Genomic DNA, 24,885 nt, shown 5'->3' with positions numbered 1-24,885 from the left:
ACAGGCCTGGAGCACTGTGTCAGCACCTTGAGTAACGTCAACAGACAAGCAGTAATAATCAGCCTCGTCCTCAGCCTGGAGCCCAGTGATGGTCAAGGAGCCTGAGGTGCCAGACTTGGAGCCAGAAAATCGACCAAAAACCCTGGAGGGACGTTTGTTATTCTCATAGATGAGGAGTTTAGGGGCCTTTCCTGGAAGCTGTTGGTACCAGTTCACACCAACAATACCAATGTTGCTCCTGCTTCCAGTGCAAGAGATGGTGACCTTCTGGCCCAGGGCCCCAGACACTGAGGTTGGCTGAGTCAGCATAGACTGGGCCTAGGAACCTGGAAGGGGAGAGACAAAGAGAGCGTGATGCTGGGGTCTAGAGACCAGAGGAAAAACCAAGGTCCACGTGTCCTCCCTTGACCACTTTCTCTGTTCCTTCATCTAGTCACCTGTGCAGTGAATGAGGAGGGTGAGGAGAAGAGGGTACCAGGCCACGGTGGAGGTCATCACTGACCCTGTCTTCTGTGGATCCACAGCTGAGCAGATCTCCTCTAATCCCTTCCTTCCCCTTTTCATCCTCTGAGAGAAGGAGGGCCCATCCATGCAAATCAGACCAGCAGCTCTCTGACACTTCACTGACCCTGGGTCAATTCCCTAGGCTTGAGGATGTCAGGTGGGTTGGATGGAGAGGTGTGTGGGACACACAGGAGACACTCCAGGAGTGTGGAAGTCACAGTTTGGAGTCCTGAGCAGAGGACACAGGCATTGTCCAGGTGCAGGTCCCAGCTCTAGTCATGGCCGACCCTCAGAAGCAGGTGATGTCCACCCCCTGGTGTCCAGGCCCAGACACAGCATATGTGACATGGTGAGCAGATCTCATCAGAGTTCCTGCCTTCACACTGCTCTGTCCACCATCCCCTTCCTTCGGGACAGGCCAGGTGTCCCTTGTGTGGCCTCCGATCCCCTGAGGACACACTGTGCTCTCCTCTGGCTCCACATAGTGAGTCTGTCCACAGCTTCTTTGGCTATTATTGATGGGGCAGCACTGACGTGGTGACTCTTGTACAATCACACAGATGAGGATTAGGGCCACAGAGCGATGGGTCCACATTGACACATGGCCAGTTCTGTGCAGGAGGCCGACTTCTTTCCCCTTCCCTGCTTCCTCTCTGGTCTGAGAATTTTTCTTTCCCAGAAGCTCCCTCAGCACTGAGGACACAGGGAGACCTTTTGTCCAGGTTGTGGGTAGAAGCCCACATTCGTCGTGTGCATTCCTACAGGGTTCCACACTGAAAATCTTTGTCAGCTGTCACTCTTGCCACCTCACATCGCATACTGGGGACGATGGAGGTTGGCTTCACCCCTGGGGAGACCCCTGCAAGGAAGCACCCGTTGAGACAACACACATGTCCTTGCTCAAGTGGGGACTCTGCCACACCAGAAGGGACGCAGCTGCTGAGTCTCGCTCAGGAAGTACAGGGCCCAGTCCCCAGTCCCAGGTTCCTTTTAGTGAATGGTCCCTACTGAGGCCCTGTGTAGGGACACCATGGCAGTCCCACAGCGCCCCCTCCGCGCTGAAGGACACACACCCCACTGTGTTTTCACAGCCCTGAGAGCCCAGCGGGTTTCCTCACTTCTGTTTATTCACACATCATTGAGCTGCCTCTTGGATAATGTGACCCTATAGTGCTGCCCATGTTCAATGTAGCATTTTTCAGTCTCCAAAGAAGCCCTAGTCCACAGGATTTGGAGGCATTTACCTCAATTAAATGGTAAATTGCCAGTTCTTTGCAGAAGATACTCCAGTCCTTATGTCCCTCCTCTGGCCTACAATTGAGAATAAATATGTTTATCTCGTGAATATTTGAAAACTCCTGTGCGTTAAAGCAATGGAATCCAGCTACTGTCCATTAAATTGAGTATTATGTTAATCTTCTATATTTTTAGGTAATTTTCTTGGCTTACTACCTTAAGAAGAAAAGGGAATACAATGAATTTATATTTGATGAAGTCGTATTTAACAAGTGTCATTTTTTTTGGTTTTCTTTTGTTTTTTCATGGGTTATCCTGACAGTGTCTTGTCTAAACTTTTTTATACAACCCTAGATCCTGAATTTTTTCTCCTTTTATGTTTACAGCTTTATGTTTACAGTTATTTCTATAATCCTTTCAGTAATTTTTTAATATATATAAAAAAGTGAGTTTTAAGTATGATTCATTTCTCTCTCAGGATATCCAACTGTTCTGTGGCTATTTGTCCAAAAGTCCATCCTTTCTCTTCTGAAAGGCTTCTTCAACTTTGTAAAAGAAAAAAAGTGTTTATCCTTCGTTCTGTGCGTCCGTTTCTGGGTTTTATGTTCTGTTACACTGGCCAGTGTGTCTATCCTCTACCCATACCACCCTGACTTGCTAGGACAGGAACTGAATTACACTTTTATACAATTTGGGAAGAACTGGCATATGTACTATAATGAGTCTTCTAATCCATGAATGGAACTTATCTTTCCTTGTTTTAGATCCACTTTGATTACATTTACCAGCATTGTCCAGATTTCGGCACCTGTGGCCTATATTTGTTTTGTTAAATATGCCCCTAAATAGTTCATCGAGTGGTTTTAAGGGTTTTTTTTAATTATTTTCACCTGTTTATTGCTAGTATGTATACATCTATATGATCTTTCTATGTTGATCTTTATTCTAAAATGTTTCCAAAATTATTTATTACTCTTTGAATTTATATATTTGCATACCTAATTGTAGGTTCCTTTGTAGTTTTCCTGTAGGTCATTCTCTCACCTGAAATGGGACAATTGTCTCTTGTTCTTCTTCATCTGAATGCCTCTCATTGTTTGTCTTGCATTATGGTTCTGACAGACACATCCAGTCCTATGTGGAACAGCAGTGTTGAGATAGGACATGGTGGCCTTGCTCCCTACCCGAGGTGGGAAAGCTTTCAGTGCTTCATCTCTGTGTGTGTTCACTGAAGGGAAGGTGTTTTATAGTTTTCTTTACCAAACTGAAGATGTACTCTTCTATATTGTGTTCTCTGAAAACTTTTATCACTCTCATTCATATACTCATTCATTCTTTTCCATGAGCACAAACAGGTCTTGAGCTGTGCAGGAAGTGGAAGAGAATTCATTCTACCTGAGAGAGTGAGGGAGACACTTTGATCGGTCTTTCTTTTTTAATTTTTTTAATGTCTATACATATTTGAGAGAGAGACAGACGGAACACAAGTGGGGGAAGGGCAGAGAGAGAGGGAGACAGAATGGGAAGTAGCCTGGAGGCTCCGAGTTGTCAGCAGAGAGCCCGACATGGGAGTTGAACTCAGTAGGCATGAGATCATGACCTGAACCGAAGTCAGATATTTAACTGTCGGAGCCACCCAGGGGACCCTGGTGTGGGCCCCTGCTGTCCCTGATTGCTGGCCAAAACCACATGGATTATTCCATTCTATCCCACATACCTTCACACCCCAAAAACATCCTGTCTTCTGTGACAAAACTAGCACCCCAGTTAGAGGCCCGTGGTTGTCTGGACCCTCGTTACTGAGCTGTTCCTGATGGTTGCCAGGTGCTGGGTCCACAGCTCTGGGCTCACCCGTGTGCTTCATACATGTGCCCACAGCACCCCTTTCTGGCCCCGTTACAGGTGACGAAGCACATGAAAGGCAATGTGAGTATCGCGCCTGGGGGAAGGGAAGGCCCTCTTGACTCATGCCACTTCCACGGCCCACTCCTCACTACTGGGGGAGATCCCTCACCTCAGGGCCCATCACTAGGCTGCAACCTTCTCACCACCCCCCCACCGCTCTGTTCCCTACAGCAGCCTCCCCAGATCCTGACCCTCCCTCATTGGTTTACATGAGTGGAGGACAGGGTGACCGGAGACCTGGCCCCTGAGGAATGATGTGTCCTCAGCTGGCACAGCATGCAGACAGAAGCCTGGACCGGCCACATCCCACGGTTTGGGAAGGCTGGGGCGCTCCTACTCCCTCTGACCCCAGGTTCCACTGAGGCAGGGTCAGACCCCCGGGCCCTCCCCTGGATTCCTCTTCTGTCTACTGGTTGTGGGAGTGGGGGAGTCCATCAACAAGGACCACAGGGGAAGGGATTGGAAAGAGGCAGCTCTGCCTTGTCAGAAAGACAGAGGTGGCTCTCTGGCACCCACCACTCACCACAGCTCTTCCAGCAGGACCCGAGCCTGGACCCCTGACCTGAGGAGGGGTCTGATGGGGACACAGTCAACAGCCTCTGCCTGGTCCCCTCCTCACGCTCCCCTCTGGCTCCTTGATCATCTATGCAGCACTGAAACATCATCACAGCACGTCAGATTCGGGGTTTCCTGTAAACCCCTCCAACGTTCCAGGTCCACCTCACTGCCTCACCCTTGTTGACTCTCCAGAAACATCTTATTTGTGTTGCTATTCATACTTCTTTGTCTTCTTTCTCTCCCAGGACATTTTCAGCAACATGAGGACGTAGATTGTCTCTAGCACACTCACACCGAACCTAAGCCCAAAGGTCATGCCTGGCACATACTTGGTGTTCACCAGAGAGTGTGCAGGGACGGATCTCTGTACAGTCGTCTATTCTGATCAGGAACACATGGAATCTGCCTGCTTCCAACCCAACGGGGACTCAATTCCCAGGACAGCCTGCCCCCAGGTGTGCAGTAAATCCTGCCCAACGGAAGAAAATCAGACAATGTTTTGCAGAGTAAGGCTGGGTTTACGGGCACAATTTGAGAAACAAGGACACTTTTTGTAGACAAAATCCCCTAACCTTGTCTAAGACTCCACTATTAGAAACGAACAAAGAAACAGCTGTGTTGGCCAAGGGGTGTGAGCTGCACAGGAAGTCCCATTGCTGAGGGGACAGCAGGTTTGGGTATCCCTTCCCCACAGGCCTGGAGCAGTGTGTGAGTTTTGAGACTGTGGCCCCACACTGAGCACCAAAAATCAGCCTCATCCTCAGCCTGGAGGCTAGAGATGATCACGGAGGCCACGTTCCCTGACCTGGAGCCTAAGAATCTGGACAGGACCCCCGCAGGCCGAGCACTGCTACCATAGATGACAACGTTGGGGACACTGCCTGGGAGCTGCTGGTACCAGGACACACCTCCAGCACCAACATTGCTGCTGCTTCCCGTGCAGGAGATGGTAACAGTCTTATTCACAGGCTTGGACACTGCAGATGGCTGAGTCACCACCGACTGGGCCCAGGACTCTGCAAGTCAGAAGAGAGACACGGAGTGAGAGAGAGGGGTCAGTGGACAGGGCCCATACATGATTCCACAGTCCTCTCATCTCCAGCCCTGATCCCAGCCTCCAGCCACCTGTGCAGTGAGCCAGCAGTGCGAACAAGAGAGGAGCCCAGGCCATGGTGGAGACCCCTCCTCAGCAGTGTGTTCTCAATGTCCCTCAGCCGGGCTCCCCGAGTCTCTCTTATTGCCTCCAGCAGCCCAAGGGAGGGAGAAACCCTTCATGCAAACCAGCCCCCTCCCCCTGGCTGGCCAGCCCCAGCCTGAACCCTGAAGCTGACCCTTGTCTGGAAATCTCACCCCAGGAGGGGATGGAGCGAAAGCTGTGGGGCCTGACCTGGGGCTCCCCAAGGGCCTGTGAGCACCCAGAGGCTAAGCCACAGTGAGAACCAGAGCCAGGTGGCTCTCAGATGGGATCACAGCACACAAGGTTCAGAGACAGGCCACAGCGCCCCCTGCTGCCCAAGACCCAGACACGCCCACATATTTGGTCTTGCCCACAAAATACTTAAAAACATCAATAGACTTTATGATTTATTGTCACAGAAGAATTCAGTGGAAATTCCAGAGTTCCCAAATACACCAACCCCCTCCACCACCTTATCTTTCCCATCATCCAACTCTAGCCTGAGTGTGGTCACTTGTTATACACCATGAAGCAACACTGACAAGTCATTGTCACCCAAAGTCTATATTTACAACAGCAAAGCTCACTCTTGACGTTGTTCACTCAATAGGTTCAAGAGCTATACGCTGATATATGTCCATTTTAGAACCACAAAGAACACTTCCACTCCCACAGAAAACCTCTGTGCTCCAGCTGTGCATCCCTCCCTATGCTCAACCCCTTGCAACCACTGATGCTTTTATTGTCTAAATAGATTTGTCTTTTTGGAGAATGTTACATCCTTGGAGTCACACAGCGTGCAGCCATTACACATTGGCTGCTTTCATTTAGCAACATGCAACAAAATGTCCTCTGTGTCTTTTTATGTCTTGATGCCTCATATCTTTGTAGCTCTGATCAATATTCTATCTTTGGGGTTTACTTACCTGTCAACTCCTGAAAGCATTTCGGTTGGCTGCTGCCAGGTGTGGGCAGTTATGCATAAAGCCGCTGTCAACATACTTGAGTAGGGTTTTTTTGTACACATTGTTTTTAAATCTTTTAGGTAAATGCAAAGATACATGATCCCTGGATTTTAAAGCATGACAATGATCCTGAGTTTTGTTTCTTTGTTTTTTGTTTTTTGGGTTAAAAAATTTTTTTTTCTATTTACATCCAAGTTAGTTAGCAATAATCATGATTTCGGGAGTAGGATCCAGTGGTTCATCCCTATATAGAACAAGCCGTGCTCATCCCCACAAATGTCTTCTTAATGCCCCTTGTCCATTTAACCTATTCCCCCTCCCACAACACCTCCAGCAACCCTCAGGTTGTTCTCTATTTTAAGAGCCTCTTATGTTTTGTACCCCTCCCTGTTTTTATATTATGTTTGCTTCCCTTCCCTTGTGTTCATCTGTTTTTTATCTTAAATTCCACATATGAGTGAAGTCATATTATATTGTTCTTTCTCTGACTAATTTCGCTTACCATACTACCCTCAAGTTCCATCAAAGTTTGTTGCAAATGGCAAGAATTCAGAAAATGTTCAGTTTTAAAAGAAATTGCCAAAATCTTTTCCAAAGTAGCTCTACCATCCTGAATTCCCCTCACCAATGAAATAGAGTTCCGTTGCTCCACATCCGGGCCAGACGTTGGTGTCATCCTGGTTTTGATTTTGGCCATTCTAATGGGTATGTAATACTATGTCATTGCTGTGTTTTTGTGCAATTTCTTACTGACATATGACGTTGAACAGCTTTTCTCAAGCTTATTTATATCACATGAATATCACCTTTGTTGAGATAATCTGCAGTTTTTGGATTGACATTGTTTCCTTACTATTGAGAAGTTTTATATTTTAAATTAAAAAAAAGAAAACCAAATAGTTCTCTCCTTAAATCACCTTCCATTTGCAGTAGAAAGGAATACGTATAAAGAAGACTATGCCCCAAATTTCATCCTTATTGCAATCCTTTGTTGGATGCAAATATATGTCATATGAAGTTTGTGACTTCCCTGAAATAAGAAGACATGTATCCAAACGGAGTCTTTACTCCCCCTCACGGATGGTGAACATCCTTCTTGTACCTAAGGGCTCTCAAAACACCCTGAACAGAGCTTCAGGGTAGATGGAAGAGCCATTCTCCAGCCTACATGCTTGTAAGTATCAGACTCTCCCCGTCCCCATCACTTTCTGAGGAGCAGTAACTGCAATGGAGACGATGTCCACAGAGATGATGGGGGTGACCCTCACAGGGTCACCAGCTACTCAAGACGAAAAATGAATAAAGGTGTAAAGGGAGAACTTTTGTTGTAATACAGCAGCAACGAGTTCATCCCCTGTTATGGTGAGTCTGGGACTGGGAAGGCCTTTTACATTCTGAGAAGGGGTCAGAGGGAAAAATCATGGAACCACCCATCACTCAGCCAGTGCATGTAGGCTTCCTTTGGAAAAGTTAGTGATCTTGACTATTCCCATTCAACAGGTTTCCTTCTAGTTCTGTCGATTTCTTTCTTCATTCTGCAGAAGCTTTTTATTTTGATGTAGCCCCAATAGTTTATTTTTTCTTTGATTTCCCTTGCCTGAGGAGATACCCCTAGAATAATGTTGTTACAGCCAATGTCAGAGAGATAACTGCCTGTTCTCTCTAGAATTGTTATGGTTTCAGGCCTCACATTCAGGTCGTTAATCCACTTTGTGTTCGTTTTTGTGTATGGGGGAAGAAAGTGGTTTGGTTTCACTCTGTTACATGTAGCTGTCCAGATTTCCCAGCACCATTTGTTGACAAGACTGTCTTTTTCCCATTCCGTATTCTTGCCTCCTTTGTCAAACATTGATTGGTCATATAATCTTGGACTTATTTCTGGGATTTTTATTCTGTTTCATTTTTTTGGTCTGTTTTTGTGCCATTACCATGAGGTTTCGATTACTATAGTTTTCTAATATAAATGGAAATCTGGAACGGTGATACCTCCAGTTTTGGTTTTCTTTTTCAAGACTGTTTCACTCTTTGGGAACTTTTGTGGTTCCATACAAATTTTAGGACTGTTTGTTCTAGTTCTGTGAAAAAGGCTTTTGGCATTTTGATAGGAATTGCCTTAAATCTGTAGATTGATTTGGGTAGTATAAATAATTTAACAATATTTGTTCTACCAATCCATGAGCAGGGATGTTTGTTCATTTCTTGTGTCATCTTCAATTTCTTTCATCAATCCTTTATAGTTTTCATAGTAAAAGTCTTTCACCCCTTTGGTTAAGTTTATTTTTGGGTATCTTATTATTCTCGGTTCAATCTTCAATGAGATTGATTTCTTAATTTCTCTTCCTGTGGCTTCATCATCAGTGTATAGAAATGCAACAGAGTTCTGTACATTGATTTTGTATCCTGTGACGTTACTGAATTTATTTCTTGGTTCTGACAGTTTTTTGGTAGAATCTTTAGAATTTTATATATGTAGGCAGGCCAATCAGAGATGATGGCCACGTAGGAGGATGCTGGGCTCACCGCGTCCTGCTGATCACTTAGATTCCCCCCACATCTGCCTAAATAACCCAGAAAACCATCAGAAGGCTAGCAGAATGGACTCTCTGGAGTCAAGCATAGAAAAGAGGCCCATGGAAGAGGGTAGGAAGGGTGGAGAGGCAGTGTGCCCTACGCAAACTGGTGAGAGGGAGCTGGGGCGGTGGAGGGGCAGCCAGCCCACCCAGCAAGACAGGGCCCCAGAGTCTGGCTTGCAAATTGGAGGGGCCGGATTCCGTGAGTTCTGACAGCCAGCGGGACTTGACATCTAGAATGTTAAAAGTCAACAGCCCTGCTCTCGGCCAGTGGGGAGGGCAGGAAGACACCAAGAGGGAGAGTTGTTGAGCCCCGGCAGACAGAGTTCAGCTCCCGGAGAACAAAGGCTCTGGCCACCGCCATCTCCCTCTCCCATCCCCAGCTGAACTCCCTAATGGAACCAGTTCCTGTCACCAAACTTGCTTGAACCGCGCAAACACCCAACGTTGTGCTTCTGTGGATCCATCCCTTTGATGAGTCTGCCTGCTTCCCTCCTGGTGTTGCAGGGACCCTCCTGCAGAGGACCACCGACAGCAAACCGAGCTGAGCCTGTCCCTTCCGCCCTGGCGCACTTTTCAGATGCACCCAGGCTAATACGCCAGATCCCATCTAAGCAGCACCACTAGCCTGGCAGTGTGCAAGTAGCCCAGTCAGGGGCCACACCACTCGACAGTGAGTCCTGTCCCTGAGAGAAGGGCAGATAAGGTACACATCAGTCTGACTGTGGCCCCAGGGGTGGGCTGGGGGCAGACATCAGGTCTGACTGCGGCCCCGCCCACCAAACAGGTTACTCCCCACAGCACAGAGGAAGAGCCCTGCAGTTCCACACCACTCCAGGGACTATCCAAAATGATGAAATGGAAGAATTCTCCTCAAAAGAAACTCCAGGAAGTAGCGACAGCTAACAAATTGATCAAAAACTGTTTCAGCAATATAACGAAACATGAATTTAAAATAATAGTCATAAAATTAATCGCTGGGCTTGAAAATGGTATACAGGACAGCAGAGAATCTATTGCTACAGAGATCAGGGGACTAAGAACCAGTCATGAGGAGCTAAAAAGTGCTATAAATGAGGTGCAAAGTAATATGCAGGTGACCACAGCTCGGAATGAAGAGGCACAGAGGAGAATAGGTGAATTAAAGGATAAAATTATGGAAAAAGAAGAAGCTGAGAAAAAGAGAGATAAAAAAAAAAATCCAGGAGTGTGAGGGGGAGAATTAGAGAACTAAGTGATGCAATGAAACACAACAATCTCCGTATAATAGGAATTCCAGAAGAGGAAGAGAGAGAGAAAGGGGCTGAAGGGGTACTTGAACAAAACATAGCTGAGAACTTCCCTGATCTGGGGAAGGAAAAAGGCACTGAAATCCAAGAGGCACAGAGAACTCCCTTCAGACGTAATTTGAATCGATCTTCTGCACGACGTATCATAGCGAAACTGGCAAAATACAAGGATAAAGACAAAATTCTGAAAGCAGCTCGGGATAAACACACTCTAATATATAAAGGGAGTCCTATAAGACTACTGATGGATCTATCTACTGAACCTTGGCAGGCCAGAAAGGAATGGCAGGAAATCTTCAATGTGATGAATAGAAATAATATACAGATGAGAATCCTTTATCCAGCAAGTCTGTCATTCAGACAAGAAGGAGAGACAAAGGTCTTCCCAAACAAACAAAAGCTGAAGGAATTCATCACCACTAAACCAGCCCTACAAGAGATCCTAAGGGGGATTCTGTGAGCGAAAAGTTGCAAGGACCACAAAGTACCAGACACATCACTCCAAGCATGAAATCTACAGATATCACAATGACTCTAAACCCATAACTTTCTGTAATGACATTGAATGTAAATGGACTAAATGCTCCAACCAAAAGACATAGGGTATCAGAATGGATAAAAAAACAAAAGCCATCTATCTTCTGTCTACAAGAAACTCATTTGAGACCTGAGGACACCTTCAGATTGAAAGTGAATGGATGGAGACTATCTGTCATGCCACTGGAAGTCAAAACAAAGCTGGAGTAGCCATGCTTATATCAGACAAACTGGACTTTAAATTAAAGGCTGTAACAAGAGATGAAGAAGGGCATTATATAACAATGACAGGGTCTCTCCATCAGGAAGAGCTAACAATTATAAATGGCCATGCACTGAAGACGGGAGCCCTCAAATATATAAAACAATTCATCACAAACATAAGCAAACTTATATTTTTTAACTTTATTTATTTTTGAGACAGAGAGAGACAGAGCATATATGGGGGAGGGTCAGAGACAGAGCGAGACACAGAATCCGAAACAGGCTCCAAGCTCTGAGTGGTCAGCACAGAGCCCGACGTGGGGTTCGAACTCACGGACGGCGAGATGACCTGAGCTGAAGTCAGATGCTTAACTGAATGAGCCAACCAAGTGCCCCAAGCAACCTTTTTGATAAGAATGTGGCAGTTGCAGGGGACTTTATTACCCCCCTTACAACAATGGATAGATCATCTAGACACAGGATCAATAAAGAAACAAGGGCACTGAATGACACACTAGATCAGATGGACTTAACAAATATATTTAGAACTCTGCATCCCAAAGCAACAGAATATACTTTCTACTCAAGTGCACATGGATCATTCTCCAAGATAGATCACATACTGGGTCACAAAATGGCCCTTCATAAGTATAAAAGAATTCAGATCATACCATGCATACTTTCAGACCATAATGCTATGAAGCTTGAAATCCACCACAGGAAAAATTCTGGAAAACCTCCGAAAGCACGGAGGTTAAAGATCACCCTACTAAAGAATCCCTAGGAATAAACCTAACCAAAGATGTACAAGATCTGTATGCTAAAAACTATAGAAAGCTTATGAAGAAAATTGAAGAAGATATAAAGAAATGGGAAAACATTCCGTGCTCAGGGACTGGAAGAACAAATATTGTTAAAATGTCAATACTATCCAAAGCTATCTACACATTGAATGCAATCCCAATCACAATTGCACCAGCATTCTTCTCAAAGCTAAAACAAGCAATCCTAAAATTTGTATGGAACCACAAAAGGCCCCGAATAGCCAAAGTAATTGTGAAGAAGAAGACCAAAGCGGGAGGCATCACAATCCCAGACTTTAGCCTCTACTACAAAGCTGTAATCATGCAGACAGCATGGTATTGGCACAAAAACAGACACTTAGACCAATGGAATAGAATAGAAACCCCAGAATTAGACCCACAAAAGTATGGCTAACTGATCTTTGACAAAGCAGGAAAGAATATCCAGTGGAAAAAAGACAGTCTCTTTATAAATGCTGGGACAACTGGACAGCAACGTGCAGAAGGAGGAAACTAAACCACTTTCTTACACCATTCACAAAAACAAACTCAAAATGGATAAAGGACCTGAATGTGAGACAGGAAACCATCAAAACCCTAGAGGAGAAAGCAGGAAAAAACCTCTCTGACCTCAGCCGCAACAATTTCTTACTTGACACATCCCCAAGGCAAGGGAATTAAAGGCAAAAATGAACTACTGGGACTGCATCAAGGTAAAAAACTTCTGCACAGCAAAGGAAACAGTCAACAAAACTAAAAGGCAACCAATGGAATGGGAAAAGATATTTGCAAATGACATATCGAACAAAGGGCTAGTATCCAAAATCTATAAACAGCTCACCAAACTCTACACCCGAAAAACAAATAATCCAGTGAAGAAATGGGCAGAAAACATGAATAGACACTTCTCTAAAGAAGACATCCAGATGGCCAACAGGCACATGGAAAGATGCTCAATGTCGTTCCTCATCAGGGAAATACAAATCAAAACCACACTCAGATACCACCTCACGCCAGTCAGGGTGACTAAAATGAACCAATCAGGAGACTATAGATGCTGGCGAGGATGTGGAGAAACGGGAACCCTCTTGCACTGTTGGTGGGAATGCAAACTGGTGCAGCCACTATGGAAAAGAGTGTGGAGGTTCCTCAAAAAATTAAAAATAGATCGACCCTATGACGCTGCAATAACACTGCTAGTAATTTACCCAAGGGATACAAGAGTGCTGATGCTTAGGGGCACTTGTACCCTAATGTTTATAGCAACACGTTCAACAATAGCCAAATCATGGAAAGAGCCTAAATGTCCATCAACTGATGGATGGATAAAGAAATTGTGGTTTATATACACAATGGAATATGATGTGGCATGAGAAAGAATAAATTACGGCCTTTTGTAGCCATGTGGATGAAACTGGAGAGTGTTATGCTAAGTGAAATAAGTCATGCAGAGAAAGACAGATACCATATGTTTTCATTCTTAGGTGGATCCTGAGAAACTTAACAGAAACCCATGGGGGAGGGGAAGAAAAAAAAAGAGGTTAGAGAGGGAGGGAGCCAAAACATAAGAGACTCTTAAAAATTGAGAACAAACTGAGGGTTGATGGGGGTGAGAGGGAGGAGGGGGTGGGTGATGGGTATTGAGGAGGGCACCTGTTGTGATGGGCACTGGATGGTGTATGGAAACCAACTTGACCATAAATTTCATATTTAAAAAAATACATAAAATAATATTTGACATGTAAAAAAAAAGTCATTTGAGGCTGAAATCTTCAAGGGCAGAATGACTTTTCCTGGGGCTTCTGCCTGGCTCAGTAGGTTAAGTGTCCGACTTTCCCTCAGGTCACACTCACTGTTCATGACTTTGAGCCCCGCTTCAGGTTCTGTGCTGACAGCTCAGAGCCTGGAACCGGTTACAGATTCTGTGTCTCCCTCTGTCTGCGCCTCCCCTGTTCATGCTCTCCCTCTCTCTCTCTCTCTCAAAAAATAAATAAACATTAAAAAATTCTTTGAAAAATGAATGACTTCTCTTACATCCTAGAGTGATTCCTAGGAAGTAAACTCTTCTTTAATGACCCTGTGTTTTTCCTGCAATGCACCCCACATTACTGTGGCAACAGACAGGAGATGACGGTATAGATTCATGAACTAATTAGTGGAAGGGGAGGAAGGAAAAAAGGAAGAGTGGAATTTGGGAAAAGAAATGACCCTAGACCTGGAGATATAACATGACATTAATGAATAGAGAAAGAACATCCAGGAGGGACACTGGCAAAGAGTGTTCCAAGTGTGGGAAAAACAGGAGAGTTCATTTCTGACTCTTTTTTTTAAACTTTTTTAAATGTTTATTTATTTTTGAGAGAGAGAGAGCAAGGGAAGGGCAGAGAGAGGGAGACAGAATCCCAGGCAGGCTCCATGCTGTCAGCACAGAGCTTGACGTGAGGCTTGAACCCATGAACCATGAGATCATGACCTGAACCAGAACCAAGAGTTGGACGCCTAAATAACTGAGCCACCCAGGCGCCCTTTCTGACTCTTAATAGTAAGCTTTGTGTCTTTCAGAGGCAGAGTCACAGTGACATTGGAATCAGGCAGACAGTGATCTGACTCCCTGTGACCAGGACCCTGGGAAGTGGGGACACTCAGCAATGACACAGAGGTGACTGAGGGAGCCTGAGAGCAGGAGTAGCCCCATATGGAGTGTGTGGAATAAAAGGAGTGGTTCCTGTCCTGGCCCCTGAGTCTGTTCCTCACCCGACAGAGTGAGAGCAAAAGAAAAGGTCTCTGGTGCGTGGTGGTCTAGAAATGGTCACCATTAATGTTTCTGGAAAACTTTGTACCTTCTAGCAACCTCTGGGAATAAGAGGCCATCAGAGTAGGAATATGTTTTCTGCTTTCTACTTCTCATGGGACTGTTTGCATTTCAGGTCAGAACCTCGTGTCTCTGAGGGTGTGTTGGGCTGCAGTTGATCTGATGCAGGGGCATCCGAATGGTCTGGGGGCTGAGCTGTAGTTTTATGAGACATAAAGACCCTGGCCTGTGTCCCCTGTGCAGATGGTCCATAGTCCATGCTCCGACCTGAACAACACGGAGGATGGAGGGAAGATGATACAGGCGGCTGGGACTTCTTTGGCGAAGCTTCCATCATTTTCTTCTACCTGGACCCCAACTCTCCCAACTACATGGTTAGTCAGTGAGTCCAGGTCCCACCAGTCACTGTGTTACCCAAAGCAATAGGTGTCCCTTCCCTGGTTGCCATGATGGTGTCAGGGTAGAGGGTGTGGTGGTTTGATCCAGTCATCCTCAAATCTAGGGTTTCTTACCAGTGGGTCCATAAAGGCCAGTCTCTGTCATCCAGATGTTATGTTGTGAGGACATTACCTGGGACTGCAGACACATTTTCCCCATGTGGGAAATCAGTGTGAGACAGAATACATTTGGCTTATGTGTCCTCTTTCTTGCCCAAGACGGTGTCAGCTCTCTGAGCATGGGGACCCTCCCTGTCATTTCTCTACTGTGATCTGAGCCCCGAGCCCACATAGGTCATGTAGTGAGGGTTCTCTCAATGCCACGCATGTAGAGCATGTGGATAGTTGACTATCCTGAGTCAGATACAGCTATGCTCTGTGTCGCTGGTTCTGTCCTGGTGCTTTGATATGGACTGAACTGTGTCCCCGTAGATTCCTATATGGAAACCCACACTGTGATTTCATAGACTTTATAGAAGAGGTAGACACAGCATGGTTGAGCACACGTGGAAATGCCACGTGAGGACCCAGGACGAATGTAACCATTTGCAAGCCAAGGAGAGAGACCTCAGGGGACATCAAGCCTGCCCCCACCTTGAACTTGGACATTTAGCCTCCAAAAGTGTGAGAAAATAAGTATCTTTTGATTTGCTCACCCACTGGGTGGTATTATGTTATGGCAGCCCCAGCAGGCAGGCACAATCCTCAAGGACTCTGTCCCCAGGGCAACCGGCCACAGCATCCAGGAATTTCTGCTCAGTTCACGTCAAACAGAAAATGTGCTCCTACAAGGACAGGGTTTGGTGTCTCAATTGAGAGGACAAGGACACATACTCCAGAGAAAGTTCACTGGTTTGGGTTTCAGACTTCCGTTTTAGGGAAGCAGCTGTGTTGGCAGATGGTGGGGGCTGCACATGGAAAGTGCATCACTGTGGGGACAGCAGGTTTTTGTCTCACTTCCCCAAGGGCCTGGAGCACTGTGTCAGTACGTTGAATAATGTCAGCAGACAGGCAGTAATAATCAGCTTCGTCCTCAGCCTGGAGCCCAGTGATGGTCAGGGTGCCTGTGCTGCCAGACTTGGAGCCGGAGAATCGATCCGAGACCCCTGAGGGTCGATTGCTATTACGATAGATGAGGAGTTTCGGAGCAGTTCCTGAGAGTTGTTGGTACCAGTTTACATAATTGCCACCGATGTTGGAGCTGCTTCCAGTGCAGGAGATGGTGACCCTCTGGCCCAAGGAGCCTGACACCGAGGGTGGCTGAGTCAGTACAGACTGGGCCCAGGACCCTGGAAAATGAAGAGATACAGAAAGGGTAAAGCCGGGGTCTGGACACAAGAGGGTGGAAGCAGGGCCCACGTGTCCTCCCAGAGCCCCTTCCCCTGTCCCCACATCCAATCACCTGTGTAGTGAGCAAGGAGGGTGAGAAGGACCAGAGACCAAGCCATGGTGGAGACCATCACAGATCCTGTCTTCTGTGCCCCACAGCTGAGCAGACCTCCCCTAATCTGTCCCTTTTCATCCACTGAGAGAGGGCGGGCCTGTCCATGCAAATGATACCCCAGCTCTCTGACCCCTCACTGAACCCGAGTCAGGTGCCTCCGCCCGTGGATGTCAGGGGGTGGGCAGAGGAATGGCTGCGTGGGGCCAGGCTGTGCAGAAGTCACAGTTATGAGTCTCGAGCAGAAGGCACAGGCAGTGCAGGTGGCAGGTCTCAGGTCTCATCACCCCTGAACCCTCAGAAATGGGCCCTGTGAGCCCCCTTGTGTCCAGACTCAGAAACATCATTGTGGAAAATGGTAACCAGAGCCCATAAAAGGAGCTCCTGTCCCCCGTTGCTTTGTCCACTGCCCCTTTCCTAGGGCCAGGCCAGGTATCCTCCTGGGTAGCCTCCCATATCCTCAAACCAGACTTTCTGCTCTTGTCAGACTCCTCCAGAAAAGCCAGGCCATGTTTCCCTATATGTTTCATGGGTCAGGACTGAGGTGGTATTTCTACAAAAATGCCACTTAGATCAGAGTCATGTCCGGAGCTGTGGTGAGTACCAAAGGACACGTGGCCCCTTCTGTGTAGGATTCTGTGTTCTTTCCTATTATGTGCTTCCTCCCTGGTTTCCAGATCTCTCCTGCTCTGAGGTTCCCACAGCCTGAACAGAAGCTCTCCTTCTGTCCTCAGTGCTGTGGGAAGGAACATCTGTGTGTATTCCTAGGGGCACTGTCCACTAAAAATCTTTGCCATCTGTCACTATGTCTGCTTATTTGAAACAACAGTTCTCCACACACTGTGGTTAGTGATTCCCTCCCAGGATCTGTCCCCCCAGCACACAGACACAAGTCTGCAGGGGTCCTGTGTGTGGCACTGAACCCAGAGCCCAAGGACAAACCTGCAGGAAGTTCCAAGAGGGAAGGAGTCACCGCAGCAGTTGCTCTGACAGGGTTCCAGTGACACGGTTTATGTGTTAGTCACCACTTAGCCAATTGTACACTTTAGAAATGGACAGAAAACAAACAGACACTTGTCTAACGAAGACATCCAAATGGCCGACAGGCACATGGACGATGCTTAAAATCACTCCTCACCAGGGAAATACAAAGCAAAACCCCACTGAGATACCACCTCACACCAGTCAGAGTGGCTGAAATGAACCAATCAGGAGACTATAGATGCTGGAGAGGATGTGGAGAAACAGGAATCCTCCTGCACTGAGGGTTGCAAACTGGTGCAGCCGGTCTGGAAAACAGTGGGGAGGTTCCTCAAAAAATTAAAAATAGATCTACCCTATGACCCAGCAAAAGCACTGCTAAGAATTTACCCAAGGGATACAGGAGTGCTGATGCATAGGGGCACTTGTACCCCAATGTTTATAGCAGCTCTTTCAACAATAGCCAAATATGGAAAGAGCCTAAATGTCCACCAACTGCTGAATGGATAAAGAAGATGTGGTTTATATATACAATGGAGTACTACTTGTCAATGAGAAATAATGAAATCTGGCCGTTTGTAGCAATGTGGATGCAACTGGAGGGTATTATGTACAGAGAAATACTTTAGTGTATGTATGAAATACTTTAGTGTATGTATGAAATACATAAAGCGTAAAGTCAGTCAGAGAAAGACAGATATCATCTGTTTTCACTCTTATGTGGATCCTGAGAATTGTAACAGAAGACCATGGGGGAGGGGAAGGAAAAAAAGAAGTTCGAGAGGGAGAGAGCCAAACCATAAGAGACTCTTCAAAACTGAGAATAAACTGAGGGTTGATGGGAGGCTGGGAGGAAGGAGAGGATAGGTGATGGGTATTGAGGAGGGCACCTGTTGGAATGAGTACTGGGTGTTGATGGAAACCAATCTGAAAATAATTTTCATATTAAATAATAATAATAATAATAATAATAATAAAATAAATGGGCATGTGCTTCTGTATACAAAATTTCTCTCAGTAACATAGATTGAAACATTCTTGAAATTGGTTGAAATGTTCTTATGAAAATGCAGATAGAATCACTAGATTGTATTTATCTATTACAAATCACAGATCTGTATTTATTGCAGAGAAAAATAAATAGAAATTGTGGGAACAATGGAGAAAGGAATCCCTTTGTTGGAGGTTGAAGGAGTCGATAAAGTGTTTCAAAAATCATGTTTTCTTTGTCATTAGTATAGCATGGTGGAAATTTTCTGCAAGTAGGAGAGCCCGACATAATGCTCAGTGAAATCCCATGAGGGGCCTATTTCTATGAATTCCAGAACCATCTCTATAATGCAATTACCAAACACTGAGAGAGCTTCCAGGAAAGAGCGATTTGGGGTCAGACTTGTCTCTGGGGTGAACACAGCTCTACCTCTGTTCTTTGTGTCCAGCATATTCAGGATAGAAAAAAGCTCATTCAGACATCCATGAGTAGAGGAATGAATTTCTATCATCTGAGGCCAACGGGGCTGAAAACTTTCTGTCAGAGGTTCCATATGTGAGTGGTGGAGAGATGGCAATAAGGGGAATTGTGTCTGTGAGGTCACTGTCACTGTGGCCCTTGATTGGGACAGAAGAATTTTCAGCAGATGTCCAGAATGGTGCAGGTGTCATTGGGAAGACTGAAGCAGTGACAGCCCCGTTCTGAGAGCACGCACAGATTTTGTCGCGTGTCCTCGTGTACCTTGAGCTCCCTGGGAGCACCAGTGAAGCTGCTGTCCCAGAATCAATGAACTGATCAGCCTTGGGGGTTGGCTGGATCCCAGAGATTGTTGGGGACTGAGCTGCCCATGGGGACAAAGAGTCTCCTTTGGATTCCCGAGCATCAGCCTTGTCCCAGGAGAGCAGGTGTTCAGAGCGTGTGCTGGTTGCACTTGTGACAGGACCCCAGTCACACTGGATGTTGCTGGTGTTTCCTGATGATGGGGATTCTGCCTCCTGGGATTCTGATCCTGGGAGTACTGGTTGAGTACATGTTGACCATGATTTCTGGAGACAAAGGGAAGCTGGGAAACTGAAGACTCTAGGACACTATACACTCAAAGGAGAGTTGTGTGTGTGTGTGTGTGTGTGTGCGTATGTTTGTGTCCATCTGCATTGTGTCTGTGTTTGTGTAAGACAGAGAAAGAGAGGGAGAGAGACAGAGAAACAGAGAGAGAAAGAGAGAATATGCTCCATGTATCCTCAGGAAGTCTTTCCTTCAGAGGCCAACTATGTAGACAAGTGTACCCCTGTCCCTCTAAGGTCCTCTCTCCTCTCCCTGAGTGTGGTTCTCCACGCAAATCCATCGCTGGGGCTGGCTCTTTAAAGAGCCTCCTGTGTTCTGGAGCTTGGAGCTAAAGAAGGCTAGTGTCTTGAAGGTCACTTCCCTTGCACAAGGATGGAATGTACACAAGGAAGAGGAATTTGGTGCAGATTAGTTCTGATAGGAATTCCATTGAATCATGAATTTGGATCTTGGGGATGGGTCTTCAGTCCATTTTCACCCCAACAGATACATATCCCACATCTGTGGGTTCAGGTCTCAGGAAGCACAAGACAGGGGTGACAACACAGTCCCTTCCTCCTGCCCTTCACAGCACAGCCACCCTCCACTGTGCCCCCAAGGTCCCTGGATGCCTCCTTGGCAGTGACCATTAAAGAGTGCCTTTTTTATTTAGGAAAAAGGCTATTGCATGAGACTTCAATGATTGGAACAAATGTGTGGCTGCGTTAGTCTCCTGATGGCGTCAGAAACAAATATTCTCAAAAACAGGAAAATTTGTCATGTCTTGAACTATGTAGCCTATCCTTCCTTTGTTGGCTAGATCAACAGTTACCTTTTGTGGAACCTCAGTAAGTTTGAAGGGGGAAAAGTCATTGTACTAATGGCTTTTGTGGGCAAATACTCAAAGGCTGAATGAACCTTCATTTGCCACAAACACAATAATGTTGTTGTCATATTACAGAGATTTACTGAGACCGGTGAGCATGGAAACTACAGAGATGAGAGCAAGAATCAGATGATGAGGGAATTTCCTGCCAGTCCAATATCTGTCACTTCTCCTCCTTAGAGATGAACCCTAGAGAGTGGAAATTACTGTAAGATTTTACTTCTCTCTGAAATCCTAACATAGAGATGGGGTTCAGACCTGAAGAGCCATGGGGAGAGACTAAAGGCCTGAGGGATGCAGGAGCAGAAGGGAGAAGAGGAACCTGTGTTGGGAGGGGGAGGGGGTGAGGTGAGTCTGAAGAAGTTGTGACTCACTTTTTGTCAGATGGGTGAAAGAGAAAATTGTGTCTATGACCAAGGTGCTTATTAACATATCGAGTATGGATGTGTCGTCAGTAACACAAGAGTCACCGTTTACAGCCTGAGATTTGTGGATGAACATGACTGTATAGTTCACCTTGTCCAGTTGAGACAATACTACTGTGTGATCTTAGAAATTATATAGGAGTCCCTGCACCCTGGATCCTGACACAGAGTTTCTGAAATTCTTGTCATTTCCTAAGTGACAAGAGCACTAGAAGCATCTTAGTTCTAATGACGTGACTCTGGGTGGGCTCCTGGATGGCTCCTGGATGGGGCTGGTCCCCAGAAAGACCAAGCCTTGATCAGAGGCTGCGAATATTCACCCCCTCATACTTGAGACAGGGAGGGAAGACTGACAGTGCAGTTAATGTCCAATCACGTCTACCCGAATCCTCAATAAAAATGCCAAAGTACAGGGTTTGAAGAGCTTCCGGTTTGGCGAACACATCCACTCTCAGAGCGGATGCACCTCAACTGCACGGGGACCGAAGATCTGGTGCTCGAGACGCTCCCAGACTTGACACTAGGTGTCTCTTCATTACTTGTTCACCTGTCCCCTTCATATCTTTAATGAGCTGACAAAAGGAGTCAGTGTCTCCCTGAGTTCTGTGAGTTGATCTGGCACCTTAATGGACCTGAGGAGGGAGTCATGGGAACCTTTGACGTGTAGCCAAGTTGGACAGAGGGTGCTGGCAATCTACTAGTTGTTGGTGGCATCAAAACGGGGAGCAGCCTCCTGGTGCTGAGCCCTTCACCTATGGATCTGACACTATCTCTGAGCAGATAAACTAAGCCTTAAATTCAGGTAAATTGTAGGACACTCACCGTGTGTCCCACAGTATTTCTAGATATGGGAAAACAGATACAAAACGTATAATTGGTGAACATGAGTGTGTGAAGTGAATATTTTGTGAGTAGTAAAGGAGATATAACTAGAGGGAGAGACAGAGATTTTGGTCGTAAAATAGTTGTTCTTGTTACTTTTCTCCAGGGGCATGTGCAGTTGGGCTCCATTCCCTGATTCACCTGGGCTCTTGGGACACGTGTGCTGTCTCAGGCAAGAGGATCATCTGTGTGTCCGTCCTTCCTCCTCAAGGACAGCTGTCGCCATGGAGGACTCTCCCCTACAGGAGCCTCCACAGAAAGTTCCCAATAACAGAGGCTCAGACACAAGGTCTGTGGACCCAGGGGTTTTTGTCTCACTTTCTCCATATCTGAGTCACTGTGAGTAGCCAAAGCTGCTCCCACTGCCATGAGCTGTAGCACAGGAAGAGTCAGCCTCATCCTCAGGCTATGGCCCAGAGAGGAGCAGAAGCCCTGCATTGGCCAAGGCATCTTTGGACCCAGAGAAGTGGCTGGGGATCCCAGGGCCCTGGTGCTTAGTTGAGTCTGAGTAGTAGTACAGGAGATAGAGGAGGGCTCACTGGCTTCTGCTGGAACCAATGTATGTAATAGCTGCCAACACTGAAGCCACTGCTCAAGGTGCAGATGTCTGGCAATTGTTCCCGGAGATGCAGACAGGGAGAGCGCCTGGGTCAGCACAGGCTGGGAGATACCTGTGGATCTCCCATGGAGATAAGCTTTGGGGATGCAGCTGGAAATGGTAACCAAAATTCAGGATTCTGAGCAGAGGTGGAGTGATTTGGGGACCACCCTGTGAGCATAAGGCCTGTCCCTACCTGGGCAGTGAGGGAGGACCAGGAGGAGGAGCAGAGTCCAGGCCATGGTGACACAACCCCTGCTCCCCACACTGGGCTGGGCCGCCCCAGGCCTCCTTTTCTCCTCCACCCTCTGCCACAGGAGGGGCTGTGCATGCAAATGAGGTCCATCCAGTGCCTGCCCAGCCCCTCCCTGAGCCCTGGTGCTGGAGCTCAGCTCACACCACACACTGGGGAGGATGGGGGTGGAACTCCTGCCCAGGGAAGCCCTGGGAGGTAGCACCTGCTGCGACACCACAAAGCCTCAAGGTCTGGTCTCCTTTGAGTGACTGGTCCTCGCTGACCAGCTGTGTAGGGACCACAGGGCTGTCCCACAGCGCATCCTGTTAATCTCACATGGAAAAATGAAAAATGAATAAAAAGAACTTGTAAGTGGTACATCTTAAAGAATACATTAAATACATAGTTTCTTAGAAGTTACAAAATTGGCTGTCTTAGAAATACATTGACTGAATAGACCAGTTCCAATAAAAACATGGAAAAGGGTATTATAGAAGCACTCCACAGAAATACATTAGGTACAGACGTTTTCACAAGGGACATCTAAAAAAACTTCAGAATTTAGATGATTCCACTTATTTACTTCATATTTTTTCATAATTTAACACGGTATTGAATATCTCTTACTTCTTTTAAAAATGTTATAAAACTCATAAATACACCTTCAAAATAGCTTTTACAAAAAGGAAAATAGTAGAATAGTATAATGAAATATTGATAAACTTGTTGTGTACAAAATATTAACAAAGAGACCTCAATACCATATTAATAAATTGAAATACTATCATTAAGTGTGATCGATTCCAATGATACAAACTGGGTTACATAATAAGAAAGAGTTTTATATTACACACCATATTATTACCTCATGAGATATGACCATATTGCCCCAATTGGTCCTAAAAGGGCCTTTCACCACATTTAACACCATATCCTAATAACACCCACATAAAAATACAATCAGATACATCTATAATATGGTAAAACACACACTCTCGCACACACAGATGATGTAGTCCTAAGGCCCACATCTTACTTCCTGCCGTAGTGAGGAGACGATTTCCACAAAGATCAAGAATAGGTAAAGGAGATCTTAACTTCTATTATTTTTAAATTATTCCTCAATAGTTAGGAAATGTAATTAAAAAGTCAAAATCAATGATTAATACTTAGCATTGATGGCAAAAGACAAGTGGTCATTCTTGGATATCCAGATGGACGTCATGGCCTTAGGTAGGCCTGTGTTGCTTTGGCCGTGATGGCAGAGATCTCCTCAGTGAGGACTAGTCGCTGACTGCGACTAGTACTGGTGACACTAAGTAACAGAGACAAGATGGGTGGAACAAGGGCAGCAGAGAGAGGTCTTGACCCACTTGACTGGGCGAAGAGCTCTGTGCAAGGTGTGGGGCAGTGACCCTGGATCTGAAGTGATTATTTCCTCTCACTCTGGCTGCATTCTACATGATGTCAGTCATCACATTTATGGGGCTTCTGCCCCAGACCCACAATAGTACATATTGCAGAGGTTTTCAGTGCAGAAATTGGGGACCTTGGCTCAAGTGACCCGTTCACCAACAGATGGATTGTGAGTCTGATGTCACTGCACCTGCTCCTTGATGAGCTGAAGAAAGGGCAGGTCCTGTGTGATCTCAGGGACTCCTTTTGTAAAATCTGGCAAAGGCTTCCTGTTTAAAGGTTTGAAGGAGAGACTCCAGGACATGGTGGAGACCCCACAGAGCTCTGTCTTCTGAGGTTCCATGCAGGGATTCTGCCCACAAGCTCTCTTATCTTCTGGGCAGACTCTCCTGAGAGCCCACTTCCTCCTTGGAAATACATTCTAGCCGGCCATTGTCTATCAGCCTCAAACGTACAAGATGCCATAGAGAAAAAGGACATGATCCACATTTGACTCTATGTGGTAAAGCATCCAGATCCAGGAGGTCACAGAGCAATAGGAGCTCACAGGTGGAAGCTGGTCACACATCAGTGAGGATACAGTTTGCCTCCTGCCCCTCCCACCAGCTGAGTGGTTTCCCAGTTGTCTGGCTCAGCCCCTCCCCTCTGCAGGCCCCTGCCACACTGCTCCCCTGTTGCCCTCAGCACCATGTCCTCCGGCTGCTGTGGTCCCCTCTACACTCCAAGCAGAATGTTCATTTAGGCACCAGTCTTACTGACGTCATGACCCAAGAGAGTGGAGTAAGAAAGGGGCTTTCTAGGTCTCTTAATGGAATGATGACACTCTCACATTTGGAAATGTATCTCAGTGGAAAACTATGATTTATTTCAAGATGTCCATCTCTGCCCAAAATATCCCTGGAATGCACAGTGTGTCTTGTGTTTGCAGGCACTGCATGTGGTAAATGTAAAGACGGTGAAGGGGTGTCATTGGGGCACATATGGAGACA

The 24,885-nt window shown here is 46.2% G+C and overlaps 2 pseudogenes and 2 gene segments (V, D, J or C); all 4 read right to left on the bottom strand.

Moving 5' to 3' along the window:
- Positions 1-6: 6 nt before the first annotated feature.
- LOC125918469 (immunoglobulin lambda variable 1-40-like) lies at positions 7-673 on the bottom strand (annotated as a pseudogene).
- A 4,121-nt stretch (positions 674-4,794) lies between these two features.
- On the bottom strand, positions 4,795-5,374 carry LOC125918467 (immunoglobulin lambda variable 1-40-like). The segment is given in 2 exon segments: positions 4,795-5,219; positions 5,329-5,374. Coding segments are annotated over 2 exon segments (471 nt in total).
- A 10,484-nt stretch (positions 5,375-15,858) lies between these two features.
- On the bottom strand, positions 15,859-16,537 carry LOC125918466 (immunoglobulin lambda variable 1-40-like). The segment is given in 2 exon segments: positions 15,859-16,286; positions 16,400-16,537. Coding segments are annotated over 2 exon segments (486 nt in total).
- Positions 16,538-22,053: 5,516 nt separating this feature from the next.
- LOC125918468 (probable non-functional immunoglobulin lambda variable 5-48) lies at positions 22,054-22,728 on the bottom strand (annotated as a pseudogene).
- Between the last annotated feature and the right edge of the window lie 2,157 nt (positions 22,729-24,885).

Source organism: Panthera uncia, unplaced genomic scaffold, assembly GCF_023721935.1.
Source record: "Panthera uncia isolate 11264 unplaced genomic scaffold, Puncia_PCG_1.0 HiC_scaffold_843, whole genome shotgun sequence".
Classification (NCBI taxonomy): Eukaryota; Metazoa; Chordata; class Mammalia; order Carnivora; family Felidae; genus Panthera; species Panthera uncia.
This window is presented reverse-complemented; position numbering and strand designations above follow the sequence as displayed.